We start from the raw sequence: 21957 nt of genomic DNA, 5'->3' as shown, positions 1-21957 counted from the left end.
TAAAAGTGATTATCTACAAGCTAAAAGCAAACAGGACACACAGATCTATACATATAGAGTGGGAAATTGAACAAAATATACACAATGGCTTTATAATTAATTTATTTTACATTTTACAATCACTTTGATCCGGGTGAGAGTTATCTTCCGTGAAAAAAATCGGAACTTTTTGCAGATGGATGACATTTACACAAAGACAGTTGTCTCTGTTTACATATAACAAATGATGGAAATAAATCAAAAATATGATATCAAAATTATCAATTTATTGTTCTATAATGGAACCAAATTACCCTCAGTCATATACACTTTGGACATCATTCCACAGTCCGCTAACTCACGGTATATTTATAATTACATGTCAGGTACATATGTGACCAGAGGCTAGGCTATCGCATGGTTTGCCGTTCTCATGTGCACTCACACATGCATTTCATAGGTATCTTCATATTTTACAAAACATTATTTTCTCAGAGTAAGTAGACTACATTTGTAAACACGATTTAATCGACAGAGCGAAACTCCCTCAGCTTATGAACTCGTGTAAGCACATGATATGCACATATGAGGTTGGTACGTCCGCATTCCATGTGTTTCCTATATGACCTTGTTGAGGTCGTCTGGTGTCATGTCCCTCTTCCCGTGAGTCTGTTTATGTCAATGAATTGGAAAGCTTTATTCATGAAGTACGTGTGAGTATACATTTCCCGGTAAAATCTCGATATCGGGTGTTGACATATCACCGGCACGCACGTGTACTATTGTTTACCAGGGGCCTGTTCGTTTATACGGAATAACCGGTTTGGCCGTTTATAAATGTAACAATTTCGGGTATAAATCCTGGCGGACCTGCAAATGTGTATGCAAGACTTGCAAGGCTTTCTCAAGTCTCGCCTGAAAGCAGCATCAGATAACTAGGTCCTACCTTATTTATTAAACGAACAACAGTGGTCCGATCGGTTTGACCGTTTAAACGCAAACGGCCCAGGTGCTACTATAATTTGCACTACGATATTGAATGCCCGATACGCAATATTGAAATGACGACACGGTGTACATGCACATTTCGATCAAGATAATTTGGTCCGAGCTGTACTTTTTCCGGAGTACGTCACGAAAATGGACGCTGATGACGATGTGTGAAGCCACCTTAACTGGACCGTCATTATATAAATCCCCAGCAAACTACTTTCATTTGTCTCATTCTGGTTGAAAATGTCGTGCAACAGATTTATAAATGACAGTGATTCTCACTAATAAGAACTTTTTCTGAACCTTTATCTTTTAGGCCAACAAAACTAAATTGTCATTTGAATAATTAAACATGTAGCAACTTCACAGACATTTTTGAAGATCCCAATGGCTCTTCGGAACACTCGAGTTTCTTTCGGAAAAGTTTATAACTCGGGATTATTCCAGCCTTTTTAGTATATATTAATGTGAGCTTCCTAATTCCAATCTTTTAAAATATATGCGTTAATATAATAATTAATATTTAAATATATCAACTAAACTTATTGATAATATTTTATATTGGTGTTAATTACACTTGCGGCAGAAAAATACGAAACAATTTGTGCGCAAAGCTAGTTTTACTCAGCTGCCGTTTGCTGGTTCACCCTACTCGAACAGATACGCAGAGTGATATCTCTGGCTTCTTTTCTGGTAAGTGAGCTAAATTTTCACATCAGTCTTAGACATTAAAAATGTTACACACCATGGACCATGTTTATCACATCAGGCTATTTCCATCCATGAGAATGTTTTCATATCTGGATCTGAAGTAGACAATTATTGTTTTAAGCTATTTTGGCTCCGCCCCTCAGGCCCTTAGCGTGCACATGATGACAACTCCAACCAAGCATGAATTTGTTACTACTGAAAATGGATAAAATATATCTTGAAAAGTCTTATTTCCATAAACTATAGCAAAATGTATCCCCTTCCCAGGAGTAAATGGGCAACAATTGATAAAAAAAAACTTAAGGTATACACCTCCTATACATCAGGTATTTACCTCCTATAGATCAGATATACATATCCTATAGATCAGATATACACCTCCTATAGATTACCTCCAATAGATCAGTTATACACCTCCTATAGATCAGGTACATGATATACATATATATGAAATAAATGTTACTTTTATATAAGGTCACCATACTTTTAGGAATTGTAGACAAACCAGACCGAGACGTTACGGATACATTGGTGCCTTGTCTCAAATTTTCCTCTTTTTTTTTTGTGATGTCTTCCTGTCTGCCTTACTCCTCCTAATTTGGTTCAGTTTCTTGCTTTTTGAGGCTCTAATTTGAACTGTGAGAGATTAATTATTATAAATTATGACAAACAAATAAAACTTATATTCAAATTGAGGCACAATGTACCACTGCAAGCAAGGTTATTATTTGACAAAATAATGTATGATGTAATGGAGTAAGATGGGGGTTATTAAGGGCATTCCAATATGGCTGCAACATCAAACTGTATATCAAATTCGATAATACAAAATCGGTTAGTATTAAACAATCCGTGTCACAAAATAATAATCCTCCAATATTTTTCAAACAAAATTGAGGTACATGCACACTAAATTTCAGAAAATATGTTCAATAACTAATGAAACAATTCACTTTTTATGGGTTCATTTTTCAAGCTGAACATAAGTCAGAATTCAGGAAAAAACACATTTAAACTTGTAAATATCATAAGGTTGGATGTCCATGGAGATTCATTTGTAGAGAAAATTGTAAGAAAATGTGTCAAATCTCAAGATTTTTATTTTATTTTTTATTTTTATTCATTTTCAATTGTTTTACATGATCATGATACAACACATATGGTACATGATTGTTGGTTAAGCTGTTAAAGCTTAAGGGTTATGGTTAATTAATTCACTATGAATAAATATTTATCAAGCATGTGCCTATATACAGAGACAAAAAAAGAATTCACACATGGACATGGACACACCCACACTTACAGTTATATACCCACACAAATTAATATATAAATAAATTATTGATAAATAAATGGTATTCTTGACATAAGGTATACAGACAAAAATTAAATGCACACAAAAGACAAAGGACAAGACATGTGGCCCCATGGGACAAAGCAAGGACAGGGGAAACCTAGGTCAGAAAGATGTTAAATTTAATTTATTTTAATTTTTAAATTTGCAACCAGTGATGTATTTGTGTGTTAATCTGTATTTTATTTTTAATGTTACTTTTAGATATTAGAATATTGTGAGCTTTTAATTTGATTTTGATATGATTTTTTAGATCATTCAGATTGAGTTCTATTTCAAGGCATTTTGATTTATATATATATATATTGTTTTACTGTGAGTAATATCAAGTTATCCAAGTTGAACTTTGTATATTTATTAATTTGCTTGTCAAAGATAAATTCTTTTTTATTAAATCGAAGACCAAGATTTTTAGCAATAATAATAATTTTTATATTTTCTATCAAATTAGATACCTTTTCACAATCCCATAATATATGTTATTGTTTCTGGATGAGTTTTACAAGAAATAAAAATTTGTTTGTGGTTAGGATTCTATGATTTATTCTGAATTGTAACCATTGTAGTTTGGAACTGGTACAGGTATTGAAAGGATATTTGTATATTTTTTTCCACGTATCTTCATCAATATTGAAATTTTGAATCCATTTATTTTGGGCGGTGGCCATGGGTTTAACTTCATTTTTGATTGATATGGTATATATTTCACGAGCTCCTTTTTTATTAAGCCGCTCTTTGTGAGAGCCGAGCGGCTTATTAATTCTGTCCAGAGAATGAAATGACGGACCCACTTCCGTTCGGGGTGCGTGCGCATAATTAAGTCTTGCATGCTTCCGCTATATAGTTTCGTTATCGTAAATAGAAAGTAGAATCTCTGACACTAACCTGTGGGTTACATAAAGTCTTCTGATACTCTTCTCCAAATAAATTAAAAAATTGCTGAAAACAAAATGTTTATCTCCGGTGTTGTGGTGGTTAAATTCGTGCACTGGGTTTGACTTTGAGCGTTTAAGCAACTCAGATCAAGGTCTGAGAAGTGTTATGCATGTGAAGCACATGAGAAAGCATACATGAAGACTGTGAAGCATTGACAGTCTGAAGAAGGAAGAAGTAAATATATATACTTATAAACCGTATGAGTGATGAAGTATAACCTTTATTTTGATGTTTCAAATGGGAACTTAATTATGGTAATATGACATATCGTGCTTAGGTTGAAAACGGTAATGGCTTGGAGACAAGACGATATGTGAACCGTGTATGCTTATCAAACATTTCTGAAACACAGCATGCCTTTTTTCTGGTGTATTTATTTATGAAAATGTAACAATTTAAGAACATGACACAACTGCTGCTGCTGTTTGACAAGAATTTGCGCCGTGTCAAAATCTTATCCAATCCGGTGTAAGGGAAATAACTCTTACGTTGGTAAAGTCGCATTGATAAATACAATTCAAATATATTCCATGAACATTTGTGAGATTTTGTATATTCAATGACAGTGCGACATGTGTGTGGATGTGACGATTTGTTTCTAAAATATCAGTTTGAAGTGCGCTCCGGGCGCAGGTCGCATATTTCCCGCATATTAAAGAGGGCCTGAGTTCTGACGTTAATCGACGACAGACCGATATGAAAAAAGTCGAAAAAACGTCAGAATAATTCGGACTAACAGACATAATTCTAGTTTATAATTATATCCCTTTTTACCTGATCTGGTTTACGATTCCATAGAAAATTGTACAATGTATTGTTAATTTGTTTATAAAGCGATATAAACCAATGATTGAACTGAATCTCCAGAATAATGGCATATATTTCCCCTGAATAAATCACAACTGAGCAACTGATGGCCTTGACCTATATTCAAAGTCATATGTGTCAAATGTTTTGAGAGCACTTGTACAACTTCTCCTGAAAAACCAAAAGATCGAAGGTAAATGATATCTTGACCATAGCATGCTGGAATGAGAACTGTCAAGTTTGTTCAATGAATGACCTTGACCCAGACCCACATTCAAGGTCACAGAGTTCCAATGTGTAGAAAGCCTTAGAAATGACTTCTTCTGAATAACCAAAATACCAAAGGTATTGATATTTTTTACCAGTATATGTAGCATGCTGGTATTAGCACTATCTAGTTAGTTTTAAAAGTAATGAATGATCTTGATCAATATTCAAGGTCATTGGGGTCAGATCAGTTGAACACAAGCAACCTTAAAAGTGACTTCTGTATAACCGAAAAGCCAAGGATGTTGATGTTTGGCTATTCATAGGCTTGGATGAATGGCTATTAAGTTAGTTCAAAAAAATTACCTTGACGAATATATAAAGTCACATATTCAAGGTCACAGGGGTCAGATGTGTTGAAAACCCTTAAATGACTTCTTCTAAATAACCAAAAGGCCTTGGTTGATGATACGTTCATGTGTCCAGGAGCATGCAGGAATGAAGCACTATCCACTTTGATCAAATGAATGATATTGTCCAATATTCAAGGCCACTTGTATCAAATGTGTTGAAAACCTTAAAATTGACTTATATATAATCTAAAGACCAAGGATGTTGATGTTTGGCGAGTCACATGCTGGGATGAATGGCTATTAAGTTTGTTAAAAAAATAGCCTTGACCCAAATTCAAAGTCACAAGGGTCGGATGTGTAGAAAACACCTAAATTACTTCTTCAGAATAACCAAGAAGCATAGAGTGTTTGTATTTGGCTAGTCCAATTTATTCTGACGTTTTATCGACTTTTTTCATATCGGTCTGTCGTCGATTAACGTCAGGGCTCCAGCCCTCTATAACATGCAGGAAATATGCACCCCGCGCCCCGAGCCCCCCTCGCACATGTGTGTGAAAGGGACGATTTTTGTTCCTAAAATATCAGTTTGAGGGGGGCTCCGGGCGCGGGTCGCATATTTCCCGAATATTATAGAGGGCCGGAGTTCTGAGGTTAATCGCCGACAGACCGATATGAAAAAAGTCGATAAAATGTCAGAATAATTCGGACCAATATTTGGCCAGTAGCATGATAAACGGATGTGTGAAGTTCATGATATTTTGGCATGTAGTTTAACCCTTTCACCCCTATGTAACTTTAGTAGACTCTACCATGCATTAATATGGAAGAGTCCATTATGGTCTATAGTGGTGAAAGGGTTAATGGTGTTAATTGATATGATTTATTAGATGTGAGTAATTGGCTATACCAACCTAGAATTTTGAAGTTCAGACTCAATCCGATCAATATATAAAACATGCACTCAAACAAAGATTAAAAAGGTTTAGAGTAATAAGATCTAACAAGAAAGATCCAAAAAGTATGTTGCCTTTTTAACGGATAAAAGAGCTAAAAGTCTTTTTGATAAACATATATGATATCCAACAAGTTAAAGTTTTTAAATTCCAGATGAGCTATCAATACCTAATGGCCTTCTGTATAAACTTAAAGTACAGAATATTCATTTACAAATGAGTAAAAAGACTAGTTTGTCGAAGGACAAACCCTCCAGATGGGATGCTTGTAGACTATTGTGAAATTGGGTATATTTATGTAACTAATTAAAGTTGCGAGAAAAGTAATCAATTAATTGCAAGTGGACCTGTAACTCAACAAGATCTGGTTATCTCCCTTCGGGGTAGGATTCTGGAACATCTCAACAAATCTATCTTAGATATCTAATTTTTATATTTTAAATTATACCTATTACCCCTACAATCTAAGATATACATAATACGGTATTGATTTTAACCTCCGATTCAAAATTTGAAGCAATCATAACATTTTTTTTTTGTATATTCTTTGGTTGCAGATTATACAAGATGGACATTTTAAAAATGGGTGCTGTTGCCGTGGGAGCAGTGGCGGCAGTCCCTGTCATCATCAGTGCCGTTGGATTTACATCGGCCGGTATTGCCGCAGGCTCTCTTGCGGCCAAAGCGATGGCAGCCACAGCAGTGGCCAATGGAGGTGGTGTGGCTGCTGGCAGTGCTGTGGCCGTTCTGCAGTCTGTCGGAGCAGCTGGTATTGGCGCTGCCACCAAAGTGGTCGTAGGGGGCGCTGCTGCCGCAGTCTACCAGTGGTCCAAGTAATCGTTGTTCATGTATAGGCGGCACTACGTTGCTGCTTTTGATTTCCAACACACATTAAAATTTTCCAAAGAAATTACAGGTACCTTTAATAAAGATTATGTTTGTCACAAACACGGATTACAAAAAGCTGCACATGACTGTGATCCTTGAAGAGGACTTGAAAATGACTTGGCTGTTGCACATTATTTAATTGTCTTTCATTTTTTTTTTTCAAATTTCAACTAAATTATTCTTCTTCTGTGACATTTGTATATAACAGACAGCAACTGTCTAAAATGCTCTTTTACTAGTTTTTGCTAGTTTTGTACTAGTCCTGACATTTGCTGTGATAAATTTGTGTATCTGTATTTCGAGCATCCTGATTTTGTGTAGGAGTCAGTGTATATGGAAAAGAAAAGTTCAAAACTGTTATTCAAAAATGTACCCGAAAATTGTAAACAGTGAAACGCTGAACAAAATATGAATTATGAAATGTGTAGACAAAACTGTTTCGGCTTTTTCATTGAAGAGTTTAATTGCAAATGCAGAAAAATACATGAATTTAAAAAATAACTTTCATTACATTATGACTTGCATTTTATACATGTATACAATACCTGAAAGTATATAAAATAATGCATGTACCTTAAAAACAGGATTTTTTAAGAAGCATTAACCGGTATAGAAATTAGCTCCAGAGTATTTAGTTACATAATTAAAGTCAAGTTCCTGCTTGAATTTTTTATTTGAGTGTTGTTTTTCACAGAATATGAGGGTTAATAAATGCTTATTAAGTTTGATTTGAACAAAAACAGTAATTTCAAAATTATGCTGCGAGCTTTTGAAAACATCTGTTTCCTTTATCAAGCAAACAGTGCAAACAGGTGTCTCGACTCTTACCCACTGAATCTCCTCGCTTATCTACAAAGTGCTGAAACAGTCAATTCAGCTGTCAGAAAATATTGAGACATTTCGCCAAGTAGTATTCTAATACAACAGGTAGTAAGAGGGACGGGTAATATGTTTACCTGTTCCGCCCATTATTTAAGGATTAGTTGTCATAATTTTGACATGCATTGGTGTGTATAACATACATTGGCTTACCTACATATTGAATGGTGGGTGCTAGCGCACCATGTTCAGTATGTAGGTAAGCCAATGTATGTTACACACCAATGCATGTCAAAAATATGATGACCAATACTTATATTTACATTTTATGTTAATAGACTAGTTTGTCAAAGGACAAACCCTTCAGATGGGATGCTTGTAGACTATTGTGAAATTGGGTTTATTTATGTAACTAATTAAAGTTGCGAGAAAAATAATCAATTAATTGCAAGTGGACCTGTAACTCAATTATGTTAATTTAAGTTAATTTACAGTTCACGCAGAAATAAAGACATAATATTAGTCTGAACACGTTTCAACGTCGGGGTAAATCCAGACAGAGAACACCTACCAGTTGACAGTGGATCAGTGCATTCTCCAATGGTACAGTTATGATGTCATAAGCGAAGCAACGTCACAATGGCCCAATGTATGTTATACGGAAATGACATACATTGGGCCCAGTAGAAACATCTATGCTCTGTGCAGTGGAAATGTAAATATTGAATGTTAAAATGGAGTCATAGATAGTCATCTTTTATGACTCAGCTGGTGCCCATCCCCCCCTTCGTCTCTGTTCATTGATTCCCCTTCCCTTCCTACCCAGATAGATCTTTGATTTTCCTTACTTCCCAGTTGTCTTCAAGCACTTCAAAGTTGCTCCAGTCTATGATGTGGTTGTGTATGTCAGCATGGGCTGATTTATTTTATTGTCTCTCCGATGCCCTTCTTGTATTTCTAGCGTAGACTTACTGTTTCATGGATTCAATTACTTTCTGATGTTCTTTCAAGCATGTCCTTAATTTTCGGGCAGTTTCCCTGATTAATGTAAGGTTTCAGAATATGAAATTACCAGTAATAGCAGTTTCTTCCATCTCTCCCAAAGTTGTCTCCCTTATAAACTGTGAAAAAGTTTTTGTGCCAATCTCAAGTGAAAGTGACATCATAATAAAAATAATTAGATGACATCTTATTTTATAATCCTATTGTGCTATAGTGTATCTATTTCTTTTAAAAAAATAAATAAAAAATAAAAAAATAACAAAGAAACATTAGAAATCCTCACATTAGAAAGTAAGACAGAAAGTCTATTTTTAGCTCACCTGGTCCAAAGGACCAAGGTGAGCTTATGCCATACCGTGGCGTCCGTCGTCCGTCCGTCCGTTGAGCGTCCGTCAACAATTTCTTTAAACGACTTATTCTTCTTAACTACTGATTGGAATTTAACTAGATTTACCTGGAAGCATCCTTAGGTGGTGGGGAATCAAAATTGTACAAATAGTGGGGCTGACCCCCCAGGGGGCTGAGGGGCGGGGCCAAAAAGGGGTATTTGGCTATATTGCTTCAACGCTACTTCCTCTCTGGAACGAAGTGATGGATGTCAACCATATTAGACTGGAAGCATTCCTAGGTGGTGGGGATTCAAAATTGTACAATGGTCCCGAGGGGGCTGAGGGGCGGGGCCCAAAAGGGGGCAATTTGGCTAGGGTGCTATAAACGACTTCTTCTGTAGAACTATGCACTTGATATCAATCATATTTAATCAAAAGCATTCATGGGATGCAGGGATTCAAAATTGTACAATGGTCCCCAGGGGGCTGAGGGGCGGGGCCAAAAAGGGCTATTTGGCTATATTGCTTCAACGCTACTTCTTCTCTGGAACGAAGTGATGGATGTCAACCATATTAGACTGGAAGCATTCCTAGGTGGTGGGGATTCAAAATTGTACAAATGGTGGGGCTGACCCCCCAGAGGGCTGAGGACTGCGCCAAAAGGGGGCAATTTGGCTAGATTGCTATAAACGACTTCTTCTGTAGAACTATGCACTTGATATCAATCATATTTAATCAAAAGCATTCATGGGATGCAGGGATTCAAAATTGTACTATGGTCCCCAGGGGGCTGAGGGGCGGGGCCAAAAAGGGGGCAATTTGGCTAGATTGCTATAAACGACTTCTTCTGTAGAACTATGCACTTGATATCAATCATATTTAATCAAAAGCATTCATGGGATGCAGGGATTCAAAATTGTACTATGGTCCCCAGGGGGCTGAGGGGTGGGGCCAAAAAGGGCTATTTGGCTATATTGCTTCAACGCTACTTCCTCTCTGGAACGAAGTGATGGATGTCAACCATATTAGACTGGAAGCATCCCTACGTTGTGGAGATTCAAAATTGTACAAATGGTGTGGCTGACCCCAAGGGAGCTGAGGGGCAGGGCCAAAAAGGATTATTTGGCTATATTGCTTTAAGCAACTTCTTCTCTGGAACTAAGTGATGGATATCAACCATATTAGACTGGAAGCATCCCTACGTTGTGGAGATTCAAAATTGTACAAATGGTTGGGCTGACCCCCCAGGGGGCTGAGGGGCGGGGCCAAAAAGGGGTATTTGGCTATATTGCTTCAACGCTACTTCTTCTCTGGAACGAAGCGATGGATGTCAACCATATTAGACTGGAAGCATCCCTACGTTGTGGAGATTCAAAATTGTACAAATGGTGGGGCTGACCTCCCGGGCCAAGGGGTGGGACCAAAAAAAGTTTATTGCCTGGAAATGGTTGAGATCCCCACCATATAACCACATATACAATTGCCGAGTATAAAGAGAAGAATACACATTTGCTTCCAGGATGGCCCTAGGGTCTGGCCCCACCCTTGGAAACATAGTCCTTGGGCCATAACTTTAAAACGGCTGAGATCCCCACTCAAAATCTATATATACATATGCTGGGCATGAAGAGACGAATGCAGTCACAATTTTAGAATAGACCCTGGGGTCTGACCGAACCCCTAGGGACCTAGTTTCTTGGTGACAGCTTGGAAACAGTTGAGAAAACCACCCCTTAACCATACATAAAATTGCTGGGCATGAAAAATTGAATACAGATATATATGCTACAAGGATTGGCCTTGGGGTCTGGCATATTCCCAAGGATCTCATTTGGAGAATATTCTGTCATGATTGCTAAGATATCCAGGTGAGCGATACAGGCCCTATGGGCCTCTTGTTTCATGGTAAGATTTCTCAATTGGTAACTGTCCTTTTGCCCGCAATTCCGCAAGCTTGACATTTAATCAAGAATTTTGCCCTCAGAGTAAGGGTAATTCTACAGTTTTTAGCTTACTTGACACGAAGGGCCAAGTGAGCTAATGCAATGCTGCCTCGTCCATCTTTAATTCTGAACAACCAATAGGCATAGGGTGATGATAGATGGCCAGTGACATGCGGGGCTGAAGGGCTACAAAGTTTGTTCAAGGTCGCAGGAGTCAAATATGTTGAAATCTTTAAACCATGTCTTCTGAATAACTAAAAGGCCAAGAATTATGATATTTGGTGAGTAACATGCTGGGATGAAGGGCTACCAAGTCTGTTCAAATGAATGAACTTTACATATAGTAAAGTTCACAGGGGTCAATAGTCCTACAAATATTTCAAACAATTTCTTCTGAATAACCTAAACGCCCAGGATGATGATATTTGGCAGATGATATGCTGGAATGAAGGGCGGCCAAGTTTGATCAATTGTATTGATCTTGATGTTGATTCAAGGTCACAGGGGTCAAATATGTTGAAAAGTAAGCAACTTCTTCTGAATAACCAAAAGGTCCAGCATGTTGATATTTGGCCAGTGACATGCTGGGATGAAGGGCTACCAAGTTTTTTCAAATGAATGACGTTGATCCACTTGCAAGGTTATATATGGTCGAATGTGTATAAACCTTTAAATTACCTAATATCAATAAGCAAACTTAAGGTCATAGGAGTGTATTGCATAACGGAAATAGGAAGTACATCCCTAGTTGAAAATCCAATGTAGGGAGACAGTATCACAATTTCCGCATATTCTAATGTTTAATATTAAACTGATGAATATTGTATGTTTATTATTGACAGAACAGTGTGTTCTTTCAATATTTAAGTATTTCAAAGCAATCCAGACATTAATCCAGTTGTTTTTTAATCAATGAGTCACATGTGTCCATTGTTCTGTACTTCAGGAAACCGGCTACCTATTTCACTACTGTGAAGTTTTTCAAGAACGATAACTCTTCCATGCAATTACTATGAGTATATGGTTTGATTTTAAGATGTCAATTTTTAATCGTTTATAGATAAATAATTATACACAATTTCAGCATTGATGAAATTGATATACATTAATGCAATACTTATCTATGTAAGTATCATTTGTATTGACATTTTTTTGCAAAACATTGTGTTTTTCTTTATTTTTTTCAAAATTTACTCATTTTTACATAAATTTCCATATAAAATCCTCAAAATTCTGACAACCTATATTTGTTTTGTGGCAGAAAATTTTCTTTACTTCAAAGCAATATAACTACAAAATTTGAAGAAATTCTACTGAGAAATGGCGACACAATCCTATTACCTTAATGACCTTGCTAGACTTTCAACCTCAAATGGGTCAAATGTGTTAACATCATTTTACACATTCTTTTAAATAACTTAGAGTCATAGATACTGATATTCTTCCTGTCATTTATTTTAGTTAACTTTTAAGTTTACAAGTCTGATTTTCAAATACTTTTTAAGATGGATTGTAAAAAGCAACCATTATAAAAAAAAGATTCTTCTAACTATTATAAAAATGCAAGAGAGATCAGACAGTTATCCAAGTCAGGAGAAATCAGGAGTGGACTATGGACGAAGATGAAGCAACAAAGAAAAAACTAAATACATTAATTAACTGGTGCAATTAATTTAACAGAGACAAGAATACAAATTAATTAATTCACAAGATGCTCTATCGGAGTACACCAGAAATATTCACAATCCTGTTCTACGATTTTTGAAATATACAGTCACAACAACAAAAAACCTCGAAAATTCACCATTCGTACACACATCCTTGAACTTCCAGGGAGTATGTCGCTTACGTTCTCTGCTCCCCTGGGGGTATTCCGTCTTTGCGTATTGCAGAGTTATCTTCTCTTGAGAGCAGGTATTGATTGTTACGTCATTGGTTTGTGGGAGAAAATTACGTCGTTTTCTGAAAAATTGATGACGTAACAATAAATCCCTCCTCTCAAGAGAAGATAACTCTGCAATACGCAAAGACGGAATACCAGTCACGGCGAAATCGAAGGAATGTATTCACCACCTTGTGGATTGTTTGTACATCAAAAGAAACGCGCGCCAGCGAAACGGTAAAATTCACCGGCATTGAAGTTTGGTGTTACTCCCAAGTCCGTGCTCCAATGCAATTTTCTACGAAGAAGTATCAGCATAAAACCCTGGCGATTGGTATTTTGAATTATTATTACCGGAAACCTATCAAATAGCAAACTGCCTGTCATCGATTTTGTCATGACATAGTCATTGGATGCAGAGAACGCAAGTGAGCGCTACCCCAGGAATGTCGAAGTATGACGCATTCACTTTCAGATTTATGTGGGGCAGAGATCGATCTTGGCATCTATTATACACATCGATAATAATAAAAATACACTTTATATAAATTCGATAACACATCTATCTCATAAATCGTAGACATAATGCACAATATTTACAACATAATTAAGAAATAAGATACATTAAATTTAGCACATACGTTATTAAAAAAAGACAAATGCAAACAAATCCATCCTCACTTTGTGCACGTAGTGATACAAGTTCAAGTTCAAGTTCTTTATTACTTTAAGTCGGTTGACTTATCAGTTATAACATATATACAAAACAATACAGAGACAACATACAATATGATACACACACACACACACACACCGTGGAGAGTGAACACTAACCAGCAATCAGCTCGGATCTCCTTTTGTTTGCTTGTATTAAAAATTTGCCCAGATTTCTAATGTCAGATACATTCTCACAAGTAAGCAGTTGAATTAATTTATACATGTTTGTATGTCTTACATAATATTTCTTAATTAGTTTCAACCTTATATCAATATAGCAAGGACATTTTAAAACAAAATGGAACTCATCCTCGACATCATTCAGGTCACATACTGTACACAATCTGTTTTGTCTTTCAGTTCTATTATATCTGCCACACTCAATATTTAACTTATGTGCAGACATTCGAATTTTACATATTTGTTTTAAATAATTTATATTTACAGGTTTTGATAAATAGTACTGGTGACCAAAATCACACACATATTGATACAATGCTCCTTTAGGAGAAGATTGAATTTTTTCAAAACATTCTTGTCTGAATATGTCACAAAGACGTTCTTTTATAATATGAAAAGTGCTATTATTTAAACTGGAGGATTCCCACACATTTCCAAGACCAATTCTGTATAATTCTTGTTTTACACTCATTAACCAAATGTCATTATTACAAAGCATATCATCATAGCATGACCTTAGAATACAATTTCCTACATTTCTCAGTTTTATCCAATATTTGAATATTCGTAATTTTCTAACTATTTTCATGGGATATCTTCCAAGTTCATAATACACCATAACATTACTAGTTTTTTTTATGTAATCCTAATATTTGTTTGCAGAATCTCACATGCAATTTTTCGATGTCTGGTGCGGCATGGAAGCCCCATACTTCTGCTCCGTAACTTAAAACACTATTTACATAAGTTTCAAAAACAGACAATAGAGTTTCTATATTAAAAATATTTTTTCTTACAGACATTTAATAATGCAAACAAAGCTTTTCTCCCCTGGTCAGCAACTTGCTTTTAAGTATGTCTAAATTTTCCATTAAAATTCAATAGTACACCAAGGTAATTGAATTGATCGACAACATCCAATTTATTTCCTTCGTAAAACCATATTTCATTTCCCCTTAATATCCCTCCATTTCTAAACACGACAATTTTTGTTTCCCCAGTATTTACGGTCAAATCCCATACAGAAAATACTACAGCTAACCTGGCGGACCACGTGGGTTTTCTCTGGGTAGCCCGATTTCCTCCCACATAAGGAACCCTAGCGCTAATATTCGGACCAACAAGAGCGATTAATATACACTTGTAGTAAATTGAAAAATCTTGTTTCATAATTGTTGTAAAATAAATTAAGTATATATTTATTTTGATACTACACATTGTACTAGAATTGATGTCCAGACATCACATTACATGTCAAATTACTAGCGTCATTAGATCTATTACTAATGTTCATGCAAACAAAATTACTAATCAGAGGGTTTGACGAACAGTTTAACAGTTATATAATATGTAAAGTGAAAAAATCCCACAACGAGTGATGATTGGCTTTTCATGTTTATCTAACTAGAATTGCTTAATTTTTCATATTATATAAAGTCCCGAGTTTTTTTTACGATTTGAAAATTAACTTTATCGTTCCGACATGATATCTAGAAAAAACATGTTTCCCTTGAAAATACATTCCTGTTTGTAATCGGGGAAACGATTGCCATAAACAATGAAGTCACAATGAAAGCATTGCTAAAGATTGACCAATGAAATAACGTCCAGAGTGTTACCCACTAGTGGGTAACCAAAAATGTTTTCTAACTCCTAGCAAGCTTATCCAATGAGTTAACTACGAAAGATCAGACGAATAAGGTAAAAAGATAAAATCCAATATTAAGACGTAAATAATATCCGGAATCTCCAGTAACTGGACGGACGCTTATATAGCCTTGACAAACTTCCTGTTGAGAAGAACAATGTAGCATCCCTCCCACTCATCCCTCCAGTGCTGAAGCAGACATTTCATGGTAAACACATTATTATTCATTATTAGCACGAATCCGTTCATTACCATGTCGATATCAATAGTTTATATGTAGTACTTTTGCATTGCCAGATTTTTGAGAACATTAATTAGGTATACACTACACATCCCTGCACATAATAATAATAATAAACCTGTGTGAAGGGAGACTACTCTCGCTGTGTTTACAAAATAACATCATCTTGGCACATACTAAAAACGGGATAAAACAACGAAACATTTTCCTTTTGCCAATTTTGTGTACAATTTCCCTCTCATTATTTTTTTTTCTTATTTAGGGTAGATGTAAATTAAATACAGTTCTATGCTTCAGACAGGACGCGTTTTAATACAGAATTATTTGTACGTTTTAATTTCAATCAATGCTTCAATTTCCAATATCTTCAGTTTTCTTGGAATATCTAAAGGGCACACTCTTAATTCAAATTACTGAGTCATTCGTTGTACTTTTCTTAACACAATGTAGCTTCTTACAAAAAGTTTGAATGAGCTTTTTAAGTACATTTTCATTTCCTTCAATACTTCAATACCTTCAGTTTTCTTGTAAGCCTAAAATATATATGAAAGATTCCTAATTCAAATTACTCAAAGTCTTTTGCTGTACCTTTCTTAGCTCCAAATACAGTGTAGTTACTTACAAATGTTTGTATAAGTTTTTCTATCAATCCTAACAACACGGAAGCTATCGGAGTCTGTGCTATTTAAGTCCGTGCCTTCGGTTTTCTTGTTCGGGGAAAGAACAGGCCGGCTATATCCACCGCATGATGGTAAGAGGCGACTTATGGGTCCCCTTCCCCTCTACAGAATCCGGGATGGTTTCTTTCTTGTCTTTTGTTCATGTGTCTTCTACTAAGAGAACATTGAAAAGATCATAATTGATCTGCTGCCTCCATTGCAACACGTGGGATATTTTTTGTTTTCTATCTTTCTTGTCTTCTTTCTTTTTTCTATCTACTTTCTCTTCCCGGCAGTGTCTCACTAGGCACCCGTCCTTGTATGATCCTGGCTGTTGCAAGGACATTATATTATAAACAAACAAACGATAATTATAAAAATATGGCCATGGTTGATAACATGTATTCTATATGTTAAGATTTAGATGCGTACTTGATTATAATATGATTTGGGGTTTTTTTTTTGCTTTGTTTCAGACATAATGCGATTTCGCGTGAAGCAATGCTGCAGCTCTCCCATGAGACAGATGTAATACAACAAAATACCAGGTCTCTACTATCGGTAGTTATCTACAATGTTGCAACTAAACTTGTTCGATTGACATTAATATAGCAAAGGGTGCAAATAAAGAGCGAAAAATCAAAGCGAGTCTCCAGTACTTAAAGAATTCAACACGTGCTATGTCAATGGAAGAGGATTCAGAAATGGAGAAAATAGAACTGTTCGATTCCTTATGGAACCAAGAGCAAACCTCAAGAACACGTCCAGGAGAGAAGCCACACAGCTGTGGTGTTTGTGGTAAGGGGTTTCGGATGTCATATACGTTAAGAAGACACCAGAAGACCCATGTCGCAGAAAAGGCCTATCACTGTGATGTTTGTGGAAAAGGATTCAATGAGACACACCAATTACAGTCGCACGGAATGATACATACGGGAGAAAAACCTTTCATTTGTGAGTTTTGTGGTCAGGAATTTAACCGAAGAGCTCTTCTAAACAAACACTACCTGAAACGCAAGGAAGAGGAAAATGAGCTCAAGTGTGGCGGCGAGAGTGGCACTGGGTTAAGAAAGACGTGTAGTCAGCAGTCTCCTAAGCGGCCACACAACGGAGAGAAGCCACGCACGTGCAACTTCTGTGGCAAGACGTTTAGTACTTCACAAAACCTGCAGGTGCATATCAGAACGCATACAGGAGAGAAGCCATATACGTGTGATACATGCGGTAAGGCGTATACAACAGCACAAAACTTACAGACACACCTTAGGACCCATACAGGAGAGAAGCCATACAAATGTGACCTATGCGATAAAAGTTTTGTGCTGGAATGTCGGTTGAAGGTCCATGCCAAGCAACATACAGGGGAGACACCATTCAAGTGCGGTGTATGTAAAAAAGAGTTTACGGTGGCGTCTAGTTTGAAGATGCACCTTTTGACACATACAGGAGAGAAGCCATACGAGTGTGAAATGTGTGGCAAGCGGTTCGTTCAGAAAATTCATCTTCGCACACACAATATGTCACATACCGGAGAGAAGCCATTTAAATGTGATATTTGTGGTAAAGGGTTTATTGGGATACAACGCGTAACGGCACACATCAAGCGACACACGGGAGAGAAGGCACACAAGTGTGATGTTTGTGGCAAGGGGTATGGTACGGAACAATGTCTGAAGAGACATGTTCAGACGCATTCGAGAGAGAAGCCGTATAAATGTGACGTGTGTGGAAAAGAATTTACATTGTCATCTTATCTCAGACGACATTTTCTCAAACACATGAGAACGATAACATGAGAGAATATTTACACTAACTATATCTTTCAGAAATATGTGGTTTTTGCCACAAGAACATGCGAATTTGTTACAGCAATATTTGATCCTAAACTTAGCTGCTCAGAGTAATTTTACACGTTTGGGGGTTAGAGCAACATTCGGTAATAATGCCACCACCAATGATAGTAGTATTTTACACGGTTTAGGAGTTAGGAGCAACCTTGTTTAAAAAAAATCTAACATCGTTGGGGTGGCCCCTTCACCTTTACTAAGGTGCTCAGAGTAATTGTACACGTTTTATATGTTTAGACCAGCCTTCGATAAAAATGCCACCCAATGATCATATATATTACACGTTTTGGGGGTTAGATCAACTTTCGGTACATAATACCACCACCCCTAAATCATGAAATATCTACCATCATAGGAGGTGGCATTTGAACCTATACAGGTGCTCAGAGTAATTCTACACGTTTTAGAGGTTTAGATTAACTGTCGGTAAAAATGCCGTCCCAATGATGGTACATAAACGTGTAAAACTACTTTGAACACCTTAGTGTAGAGGTAACAAATTATCAGGTCCCTGTGGATTTTGCCTTGCCTAATTGAAGTATGACGTTTAAGTCGACACTAGCATTGCAAATACAATTATAAATGAACAATAGAAATAGTTGGGTGAGACAGTGGTCAGCCCCTTCACCTATCACCGAGACGGCCGAGGTGCTATATCTCGATCGGATGCGAAAACACGTACCTGTTCGACCATCATAAGGTTTTCTCCTAGGACTTCAGTTTCCTCCCATAGCAAGACCCCAATCCAGGCCAACACGAGTAATTAAACTGATAAATGTTATTAATCATTAACTGATAAATGTTATTAATCACCTGTTCGACCATCATAAGGTTTTCTCCTAGGACTTCGGTTTCCTCCCATAGCAAGACCCCAATCCAGGCCAACAAGAGTAATTAAACTGATAAATGTTATTAATGTTAAGTTGATCATTTTTTCATAATTGTTGTAAAGTGGGTTTGTTTTATTTTTATACCACACAAAGACACCACGTGCTGCAGCTAGTTAGCTACTTTGTTGATGAGACAGGAAGACTAGTTTGATCCTTTGAATCTCGCGGTCGCTTAACGTTAAATTAAACTGGCTTTTAAGTCGAGTGTCGCTCCTCCATAATCTTCAATGAACATTATACATTGTATAAGCATATCGATTGTTCAGTTACTAGATGATCGATACAGGCCCTTTTGTCCTTTTGTTTATGTATTAAATTGCAGCGGAAGTATAGCCTTAAAGCAATAAATGCATGTCAGTATGCTAAAAAAATAGCATAAATCCATCATTTAATTTGATATTGTATTTTGTGTCGTATTGTCAATAAAACTCTTTAATTGTATTTATATATGTGTTTTATAACGTCATATTTATAAACGCCCAGATGATATTTCCATATCTTCTGTAACATTAGAAAAAACAGTATCGGATTCCTTAAGTGTTGGTAAACCATCTATAGCCCGATCAAGGTAATGGCATTGACAGCTTACAAACAAAAAACAAAATTCTGTTCATTCGAAATTGGGCGGGGTATGGTGCATGCTAAAATAAATACAATCGGTAACCACTGTTGTTTATTTTGTCGTAATTAAGGAAGACAATTAAAAGCAGAATAATTGATAAAATACCCTAAAAACGATTAATGATATATTGTTCACTTTGCAAGGTTATAAGAATAGTTATTAAAAAGATGTACTTAGTACATACTCAATGTTGTTTTCATTTTCGTTTTGCTTAATGGTTTATTAAGCCAAATGAATGCTGAGCTATTATCTGTCAGCAACCTTGAAGGTAGGTTCGATAGCTGTTCCATATTTGAATCAAGAGGACATAATTTTAAAAATAAAAAATAAATCATAAATCTTATGTACATGTGTGTAGCGACTCTTTTGAAAGAATGGAAAACTATTAAGTTCACATTTGATTGTCCAAAAAGTAGATGAATCTTATATTTATTGTTCATATATGATGTACATTCGTGTACATGTAGGACCTGACATCTGGGCATTACATTTTTGGCACTATTTGTCACAGTTACCACACGCCATTGCATAAAGTTGCAAAACTTGAGCAAATAAAGAAACGAAAAGAAACGAAAAAAAACGAAACGCATCAGTGTCCAAGGTGCAAGAGACTTTGTATATCCCAGAGGGGTATTTGAAGCATTGTCTTGGGAAAGGTCATTGCTGAGATCCGTTTGGTTCGTAAGAAGAAGCCTGATGATACAGCTGTGCGTACGAATACTGTTTTTACACATGGATAATGCGTAGTGTATTATTATTACCGATGATAACAATCAGCGTTAATGATATACTGTGTACAGGAAACTTTTCGCTGCAGTCGAATTTTCAGAAACGAGGGGGATTTTATAATTTAAATGAGCATTAATCAACAATGTAATTTACATAATAAGTAAACGTACGAATACTGTTTTTACACATGGATAATGGGTAGTGTATTGGTATTACTGATGATAACGATCAGTGTTAATGATATACTATGTACAGGAAACTTTTCGCTGCAGTCGAATTTTCAGAAACGAGGGGGATTTTATAATTTAAATGAGCATTAATCAACAATGTAATTTACATAATAATTAAACGTACGAATACTGTTTTTACACATGGATAATGGATAGTGTATTAGTATTACTGATGATAACGATCAGTGTTAATGATATACTGTGTACAGGAAAATTTTCGCTGCAGTCGAATTTTCAGAAACGAGGGGGATTTTATAATTTAAACGAACATTAATCAATAACATAATTTACATAGTAATTAAATGTGGAAGGCTAAATTAACACTGGGCAGGTTTTTTTTAGGGGATGGGTGAAAGTATGACTGGGCGGAAATTTTCAAGTATACAGTATTTGAAATTCTCAAAATCAGGAATTTATACCGAAAGTATAGGAATATTTGAATAAATGATAATTGATATTGTATTTAATTAATTCATTTCTTAGTTCAATTAGCTATATTATATGAGGTAATCATAATTGATGGTAGGAACACACGCGTTAAATTCTATTTTACATGTCATCAAAGAGAACATAGCATTGTTTGTTTTCCATCATTTCCGAAATTCATATCTAACATAACATAAAGTTTCGAATTCATGTTAGTTTTAATAGCTCTCCAATTAGTCCGTTATATTTTCAGACTTTTTTCTTTCGAATTTTCAATTCTCCCCTAGATGACACCAAATTATACTTCGATTAACTGTTATGCTGTAGAGTCCATTTTGTGACGAGTTGGTATATCAGGTGTAGGTGAGAAAGTGATTCTCCAACTTACCTGTAAAACGTCCACAGTCGCCAGATAAAGGGAGATTCCAAGCGTGTTAATGGGCAGTGGATAGCTGACCGTAAACGGGGAACCAATAAAAAAGCATTGAAGCCCGCAATCATGACCAATTTTTTGCCGATTGGAACCATTTAAATGTAATGGTGGTGGTGAGAGATTTAATAGCAAATGTTATTTACAGACACATAACAGGGGATATATAGGCTAGGAAACAT

General features: G+C 36.0%; 1 protein-coding gene and 1 pseudogene across 1 annotated transcript; both read left to right on the top strand.

Annotated features, from left to right (window-relative positions):
• The first annotated feature begins 1585 nt into the window (after positions 1-1585).
• Positions 1586-7847, top strand: LOC110442039 (annotated as a pseudogene).
• Positions 7848-17123: 9276 nt separating this feature from the next.
• Positions 17124-18410, top strand: LOC110442037 (zinc finger protein 239-like). The gene has a single exon (XM_021485442.1). It carries the CDS (start codon positions 17282-17284, stop codon positions 18395-18397), a length of 1116 nt encoding a protein of 371 aa, XP_021341117.1. The 5' UTR covers positions 17124-17281; the 3' UTR covers positions 18398-18410.
• Positions 18411-21957: the final 3547 nt, after the last annotated feature.

The sequence above is a fragment of the Mizuhopecten yessoensis genome, unplaced genomic scaffold (assembly GCF_002113885.1).
Source record: "Mizuhopecten yessoensis strain PY_sf001 unplaced genomic scaffold, ASM211388v2 scaffold716195, whole genome shotgun sequence".
In the NCBI taxonomy this organism is placed as follows: Eukaryota; Metazoa; Mollusca; class Bivalvia; order Pectinida; family Pectinidae; genus Mizuhopecten; species Mizuhopecten yessoensis.
The sequence above is the reverse complement of the archived record's forward strand: the minus strand, read 5'-3'. Positions and strand labels throughout refer to the sequence as shown.

Bases quoted from the DNA above. Each gene is read 5' to 3' on its own strand.
- LOC110442037 (XM_021485442.1), top strand. From the start codon at position 17,282: ATGTCAATGGAAGAGGATTCAGAAATGGAGAAAATAGAACTGTTCGAT.